The 9,121-nt window shown below is 36.2% G+C and overlaps 1 protein-coding gene across 1 annotated transcript in view; it reads right to left on the bottom strand.

The window, feature by feature from the left end:
- Positions 1-6,382, bottom strand: part of LOC113635500 (serine/threonine-protein phosphatase PP1-beta catalytic subunit) — a 20,776-nt gene extending 14,394 nt beyond the window's left edge. Inside the window, exon 1 of the mRNA XM_027134993.2 lies at positions 6,203-6,382. Coding sequence (XP_026990794.1) covers positions 6,203-6,254 — 52 coding nt within the window. The 5' untranslated portion in view covers positions 6,255-6,382. The remainder of the gene's footprint in view (positions 1-6,202) is intronic.
- Positions 6,383-9,121: the final 2,739 nt, after the last annotated feature.

Genomic DNA, 9,121 nt, shown 5'->3' with positions numbered 1-9,121 from the left:
GGCGTGACATTTGAAATGCTGAAGCGGTGGTATTTTCCAGTCTACTCGGGTGCTCTATTGGTACTGACGTTAGTGCAAACACTGTAACTAGACTTCATGGGTTTGGAATATAAAGCATCTGGCTAGCTGTAGCATCCAAAAAAAAAACCCCAGATATCTGGTACTTTCTGATAGTAAATATTCAGCCTACTGATGCCATTTGACTGATTTCGCAATGGACCGAAAACAGATTTTTCCCTGAGAATGTCAGCACACTAACATCACAAATAACTAATAAAAAAAACAAAACGCTGTCGTCCATGCCATCATGTGTGCACTTCGATTCGGTGACTACACCTTTCTCTAAAAAAAAAGCTTACGATATGTGCTAGCAGCAACATCGGCTAGCGTGTTTCGATTCTGAATCCTGTGGCCAGAAAAGTATACAAAACTTATCGGACGCTCTGTGAGCCAAGGATCTTTATAACGGCTTTTGCGAGAAGAGTAACCCAAGCGATCTACGCTAAACAAATAAGTCTTACTGTCTTTAAAGTGCCTCGAACGGACCGAAACGAAACAGACGATCCGCGACAAAGGACTTCCAGCAAAAGCGTTAAGTGTTGCGTTATGACTCAGTGTTCTTCGACATGACCTCCTTTAATGATGACAGTCATAACAGACTCTTTTCCATCGCAAGGAAAAGCATACAGACAAGTGGCTATTTTAAGACCCCTTACTTTCCAGCATAGGGTTGACGCCTAGGTTGTGTCCAAATAAGGCTCGGCGTGAAAGAAAGCGACTGTACCTCTCTCTCTCTCTCTCTCTCTCTCTCTCTCTCTCTCGTCTCAAGGTTCCCTGTGGAGTGCTGAAGGTCACTCTGGTGCTCGTGCTGCTGCTCAATACCATCGACTGGCATCAGATTAATGTTTGCACACAACACAAAAGACGCGTGAGCATACAGATATGCAAGCGTTGCTGCTTTAGGTCTAAGAGTGTTGCACTAAATCTAACAATACAGTAAAAACCATCGCAGTTTCCAGCATCATTTATTTTGAATGTACAGATTTTGGAGTAAAGAGTCAGAGTCTCCACACGCTTGCTTTTAGAAGTAAAAATGATATAAACCATGCTTTTCAGGACCATGGGTTGACAAAAAAGGCTGATGTCTAGCTTCCAGAGACTTAATAATAGTATGCTGTTCTCTCACTATTGTTTTCTAACATAACATCACGTCTGAGTGAAGACTCCTTCCACCACTGTCTGGTAAACAATACTACTGGTTTGCCTTGTCACGACACGGACTGATTCGATTCCCCCAACATGTTAAGGATAAGTTAGAAGCCGTTGTACCAAAGAGAGCAAAAAAAAAGATGTTTAGTGTGTAAATGTTTAAATATGTGCCAGACCGAACTAAACCTCCTGCCTTATTTTAAAAACAAATCTGTTCCATACTTTTCCTTCTTATCCATAAATCTATGTCGACTAATTCCAGTTACCCCAAAACTACCGAGCGCATTCACAAGACTGCTAATTTACAATTAGCCATGCCATTAAAAAACCTCCATAAAAGGAAAAGAGTGGTGAAAGAGAACCTCCTAATCTTGGCATGTGCTAAATCATCCACTAATGCAGCTCAGCCTCTCCAGAGCTTTAGCTAGTGCCAAACTCTAACTTGTTTACTTTATCCTAACTGAACGAATAAAACTGCAGTAGCTCATAATATATAATCTACAACTCACACTCAGGATCTTGATCAATAAGAATTATAAATGAACTGGATTTTCATTAACACTGAGTAAATGCTATTACGAACAATTCACTAAAAACTTTAGACATGAGACATATTTTGTTGGTGTGTGTGTGTGTTAGATTTTGCATTTATATTTTGATTCATTGTTTATTACTACTCTATTACTGTTTGATTACTGATTTATTATTCAGATTATTACTCCAAGTGTAGCAACACTGTCGCCTAGTTACCTAACGTGCTAATGCTAGCTAGTTTAGCTAACAGTAATTTAAAAGTTGCTCTCTTAGCACTCCAGAAACAGTTGAACGAACTGCTAACAATCAAAATGTGTCGAACGGGAAGTTTTTACACCTGGTCACTTCGTGTGTTTTCTCTGATCCGATAGCTATCGGATTTGTTAAAACTGTTCCATTTATGAAGGACCTACAAACTGTAATTCACGCTTTTATAACCTCGAGATTGGATTACTATAACTCTCTTTATTTTGGCTTGCCTAAATCATCTCTCGACCGTCTACAACTGGTACAAAATGCGGCAGCGAGATTACTGACTGGCACCAGAAAACGTGAGCACATTACCCCAGTACTTGCCTAATTACACTGGCTCCCGGTTAAGTTCCGTATTGATTTTAAGATTTTACTTTATGTTTTTAAAGCTTTACATGGTTGTGCTCCCCAGTATATTTGTGACCTCCTCACTCCGTACCCTACCCCTAGATCTCTTCAGTCCTCTATTCAATTCCTTCTCTCGGTACCTCGTGCACATTTTAAAACTAAGGGCGATCGAGCTTTTGCTACGGCAGCTCCAAAGTTGTGGAACAATCTCCCTCTTCATTTAAGATCTGCTACCACTGTCTCATTGTTTAAATCTGCTTTAAAAACCCACTTTTACTCTGTAGGTTTTAACTCTGTTTGACGGTTTTTTGTTTTTTTTTGGATTGTGTTTTTATTTTTGCACTGTTCTTGTTTGTTTTTACTCGATGTACAGCACTTTGGCTGCAACGGCCGTTGTTTTTAAATGTGCTTTATTAATTAATAAACTAAACTAAACTAAACATTTACATTAGGCCACATAAATGCGACTCGGCGAATCAGATACCTCCAGATATACTCCCGCCCAAAATGCAAATATATTTTACCTCGTTTCCGGGGTAATTGAAATGGAACAGGCTTTGGTGTGTGCGGCTTTCAGAATGCAATCAAAAAGAAGACGAAAAAACTTGTTACGACTGTTTGCTGCATTTTCGCTGGCGGCAGCAGTGCGTTTTAAGACCCAACGAGACGCCTGGGTCAAAGATCACCTGCGAGTGATGTACTTCCGTTTGGGAGGAGTATAGCACTGACGTATGTGGCTTGAATAACCACATTCATTTACACCTGTCCAGTTTCATCTGAAATGCGTCCCAGACCACCTCCTGAAGGGGTTCGAACGATCGGATTTATATCCGTCTCGAAAACGTTTCGGAGGGCATTTAGACCTGGTGTTTTTACCATCGGGTAGCTATCTGATCACAGAAAACACATGAAGTGACCAGGTGTAAAAAGCCCATCTGATGAATCTGAATGTGATGTACAGATAATAACGACTAATCGTGTGCCAGGAATCTATTTTTATATAGCAGTAATACGTTTACAATCTTATCATCATCATCATCATCATCGTCATCATAACATCCAAGAAAATCCACTCTGGTCGCTTTTATCCATGTCTTACTTTTAGAATCGTGTACTCGTATGAATCAGATTAACATCAGACTGATGGATGATGCAATCCCTTACTCAGCATGAAAAACCATGATTAAAATTTAATAAACCGTTAGGAAATTGCAAGCACACACATGCACACACATGCACACACACTCCTGAACCTAGCATCTAAAGCAATGTGTGTCCTTAGGAATACACACCTGGCGTTAGAAGCCCTGCGGGACGCAACACGGATTCGACCTGCGATAATGTCAGATTTGTTCTGTTTTTGTCACGCTAGCTTAAAAATGCCGAGGATTTAAACCGTACGGATAAAAACAAATATCGATGTATATCTCTGAAACATAAATATGACTCAGACCTCGATACCGGAGGACAAAAGGAAAAGAAGAAGAAAAAAGAAACATGAACAAATCTTAGAGCAGGACTTCTTTTTCTCCTTCCCTGATTTTTAGCTGAAATATATTTTATAATATTTTAAAAAGATGTTTGACTAAAAAAACAAAAAACAAAAAAAAAAAAAACAGACAAACAAACAAAAAAATCTCCATGGTAACATAGAAGAAGTCACATTAATCATGTTGGAATAGCACCGTTTGAAAAACAAATAAAAAAAGGTTCATTAAAGGATGTTTCCTTGTCACTTTCTTACTGATCGCGGTTTCTTGATTTTATCTTCTCGAGTCTCTTTCCGTGACGTGTCAATAAAGAACCCGTCTATTTCTCTGCGCAGTGTTCTATACCTTTACTAAAAGCATGACTGGGCATCTTCTCGATACACTGCTTGATCTATTCCCACGGTTTTATCCAGTGTCTATGTGTTTTTAAGTGCTGGGGCAGTTATTATACTATATTTCTATCTACTTAAACCCCTGCAAGTCAGGGACTAAAAATAGGTTTCTTCTGAGGCTCTTTAATGCATTAAGTATGCCACTGTTCATATGTCAGAGGTCCTCAGATATTTTTACTACATCTGTTGTCCATGTATCCGAAAATAAAATGTGAACAAACCCAAAAACATTTCTTCTGATTTCGGTTTCATGTGTAATGACGGAGCTATGAGGGTACTGTGTGAGTACATTACCACACATTACTACACATTACTACATAAGACCACTTTTTCACCGTCTATAATAAAGCCAAGCATAGAGACCAGCCCGTTCCCCACACTCATGGCCGTACATTTGTTTATAACCAGTTATAACTACACACATATATCCAAAGAATCCAAAGAACATGTCAAATAATCATTTTCATCTTAATATCAATTCGATTCACCAATTATAACAAATCTAATCATCAACACCAGTCAGTAGTAATCCTTATGGCCAGTTATAACACCGCTAATCCTGACAAATCCAGTCAAACCTTTTAAAACCTTAAAAGTTTTCCTTACCAAACCTTTTTAAAAGTTAAAGCATATAACTATCTTTCAGGACAGTTACAATCAATGAATTCTTTTCAGTTATAACATTTCCCAACCATTCCTAAAAGTTATAATCAGTTATAACCAGTTAACAAAATGAGTTATACCAGTTATACCTGCTAACACTTCTGCCCAGATATATGAACATGCTGTAGTGTTGTTATAAACAGTTATAACCACTTTTAAACAGTAACAAACTAGCATACAGTTAACTATATTATTTACTTCACTAGTTATAACACAAACCCTTTCACCAGTTATAACCTATTACCTATTACATCTACTTATAACAATGCAAACAATGCATTTTATTTACCTAGATATATGAACATGCTGTGGTGTTGTTATAACCAGTTATAACTACTTTTCAACAGTAACAAACTATCATACAGTTAATTTATAACAATAGTACCACATAGTTATAACAATGCAAACAATGCATTTTTACCCAGATATATAAACACGCTGTAGTGTCGTTATAACCAGTTATAACCACTTTTCAACAGTAACAAAATATCATACAGTTAACAATATTAATCACGTCACTAGTTATAACACAAATCCTTTCACCAGTCATAACCTATTCCCTTTTACACCTAGTTATAACAATGCACTTTTTATACCCAGATATATGAACACGCTGTAGTGTTGTTATAACCAGTTATAACCACTTTTCAACAGTAATAAACTATCACACAGTTAATTTATAACAATAGTACCACCTAGTTATAACAATGCACTTTTTATACCCAGATATATGAACACGCTGTAGTGTCGTTATAACCAGTTATAACCACTTTTCAACAGTAACAAACTATCACACAGTTAATTTATAACAATAGTACCACCTAGTTATACCAACAAAAGCTTCACTAATGCCAGTAAAATATACAAACAATCGAAATGATTTGAATATGACTGTAATAAGGGATTGTACAAAGAAGTTAGGAGTGTTTGTAGCTTTATAGACGTGTTTAATGTGTTTATTTTACACTATCTGTGTTTACTGTGGTGTTTTTTCCTGTCGCTCCCCAGCAACAAAACAACATCCGAAAGCTAACAAACCCACAATGGCGCAGATAATAATAAAGACGCTGTTTTCTTCGTGTGGTGTTTTATTCCATGCGAAATATCCTCTGTAAAGCAGAGATGTCTGAGCTGAAAGGTGTGACCGACATGTTAGTTGTTCTTCCAAAAAAGAAAGAGGCCTTTTGGAGAGAAAACAAAACACATACGAGATCCCACACAAGATAACTATCTATTCTGTGCATGGATTTCCTCGATAACCCTTTGAGAAACACGCTAAAGTGGTTAAATATAGATATAGGGGAGAAAACTTACCCTCTAAAAGCCTGGAGATGAGCGAATCGACGTCCAGTTCCCCCTCCGCCATGTTTGAAGGGTGTTCGCTGTAGAGGCTTTTTTTGCGCCTTGGGTAGAGCAAGGGACGCACACGCACACGAACACATGCGCGCTCCTGTGACGTTTTGGAGCAGGGGACGCGCACGCTGTGGGCGTAACGCAAAGCGCGCGCTTTGGATATGTATATACAGTATATATGTACACATTTACAGTTCTAGCATTTAGCAGAATTATCTCATTTTTATACAACTGAGCAATTGACATTTACAGACTCATTTCATTTCATCCAGTATTTCAATTCAATTTAATTCAAGTTTATTTCTTTCATTATTCCATTATCTCATTTTTATACAACTGAGCAATTGTGGGTTAAGGGCCTTGCTCAGGGGCCCAACAGTGGCAGCTTAGTCAACATGGGATTGAACTCACAATCTTCCGATTGGTAGACACCTTAAACACTAGGCTACCACATGCTCACAAATACAACAAAGTCACCACAGACTTGCTCATTGGGGATAAATCCAAAAACATTTGAATACATTTAATATTAATCTTGAATTTTGTGTTATATTATTCTTTGTATTATTCTTTATAATAACCTTTTGTTCGATGTTTATTTTCTGTAAAGCTGCTTTGAGACAATATCAATTGTAAAAAGTGTTATACAAATAAATTTGAATTGAACTGAAATACTGGGTGTATCCACATGCATAATTAAGCTTGACGCTATCTACGTTTTTGCAAACCAGACAGGATTATTTGTAATGCTTATATATAAAACATATAACATGCAGAAGGAAGCTTTGTCTTATATGAACTAACTACAATTTAAATATTTATGTAAAAAAAAAAAACTATTACTATAATTATAAAACCATACAACTATTTCTAATAATACTAATAATTTCAAGACAAAATTATAATCTTGCTTGTGTGATATTGTGTAACTGATAGATAGATAGATAGATAGATAGATAGATAGATAGATAGATAGATAGATAGATAGATAGATAGATAGATAGATAGATAGATAGATAGATAGATAGATAGATAGATAATGTAGAGATAGTTAGATAGATAGATAGATAGATAGATAGATAGATAGATAGATAGATAGATAGATAGATAGATAGATAGATAGATAGATAGATAGATAGACACAAATAAACAACTATACATCTAATTGTTAACTGGACCCCTTTTATGAACATATCCACTATCTAATCATAGCTCTACTATCAGTGATTGCACTCCTAATTTGAAAAAAGTTAAAAAAGTTAAAAAAAAAAGTACAATGACACATTATAAACAAATATATTTACAGACAATTGCACATAATTATATTGTAATGCATGCAGTAGTTAGGGACTTTTTCAAACATCAGGGCAGAAACTGGCTTCTGGGATGAAAAGAAGGTCAACATGTTCGTTTCCCTTTCAAATTCATCTACCTCTCTGTATGTTAGTCCATCCATCCCTCCATCTATTTATCCAGTAAAGAATTTACAGAGGATACAAACATCATACAAACATGTTTGCATTAATGTAATCAAGATTTAGACTCAATTCTCGATGCTTAGACTCTTAGAATCAGTATTGGGTTTATTTCATTTACAAACTAAAACATGAAGAAGAGAAGAGATTTAGCATGAACTATATAAACGTTTTAAATCGAAGTTTCAGATTTGTTTTCTTGCTTATTCTGAATGCTAATCGTCCACTAGATGGAGAAAACAAGCTAAAATAAGCAGGAATGGTTTCTCGCAGGAGTGGTTTGATTGCACTGCCTGCACAGTACAGAGAAATGACATTATCATTGTATGAGATGATTAAAAACATTTACAATTGCTTTAGTTTTATTTCTATCTACGTACGTTAGAATGTTAAGGCTATATTATTGATGGTATGAATATGATGCATTTTGATTAATTCCTTTCGATAAAAAGGATTTCGTAAAACAGCACTCATTTCCCTTGTGCCTCGTTCTTCTCAGACTAGTTAATTTTCTGAGCCAAAGCTTTTTCTTCAGGTGATACTGAAAAACCTTTTCTTTTTGCCATTTCCCTTTCCCATATGTTATTTATTTGTAAGATTAAAGATTAACCTTCAGAGCTCTAATGCGTCATTTCAGAACATCTGGGTTGTGCTGCTCTTCTGGTGACATTTGGGACAGGATTACACTAGAAATCTAGAGGTTGTGACCCCATGTGGTGTGGATTGATTTACTCACAATTTTCCCATTTGTTTTATTCAGTTATTTTACAAAAATAAAATGAGAAATATCTATCTCAATCAAACAAGCTAGTGTTGTGTCTAAAATCGCACATGTACTATTTTATGCTGTAAAGCACCAACACTTACTGATTTTCCTTTCAGTCTTCTGGGCTAAGGTAAGGGGTAGGTGTGTGTGTGTGTATGTATGTGTGTGTGTGTGTGTGTGTGTGTGTGTGTGTGTGTGTGTGTGTGTGTGTGTGTGTGTGTGTGTGTGTGTGTGTGTGTGTGTAAGGACTTATAAACTCACTATGGTCTTCCACAATGTCTATCATAAATATATACTCCGATTGACTTTTCCACTGTTTGTAAAGTTCTAACCTGGAATGAAATATTTACATAAATCTGTTTATAAAATTTAAAATTGCAACACATATACATTGTTATTAAACAACAAAGTGCATAGGTTGCAATAGTTTTCACACCCCCTGGGGTAATCCCAGGTTAGTAAAACCACCTTGGTTTGTAAATATGTCTAGGGTTATATACAAGGTTATAGGGTATAGATTATAGGGTTATATACAAGATTAAAGGGTATACATTATAGGGTATAGATTATAGGGTTATATACAAGATTATAGGGTATACATTATAGGGTATAGATTATAGGGTTATATACAAGATTATA

This window comes from Tachysurus fulvidraco, chromosome 7 (assembly GCF_022655615.1).
Source record: "Tachysurus fulvidraco isolate hzauxx_2018 chromosome 7, HZAU_PFXX_2.0, whole genome shotgun sequence".
NCBI classification, from domain to species: domain Eukaryota; kingdom Metazoa; phylum Chordata; class Actinopteri; order Siluriformes; family Bagridae; genus Tachysurus; species Tachysurus fulvidraco.
This window is presented reverse-complemented; position numbering and strand designations above follow the sequence as displayed.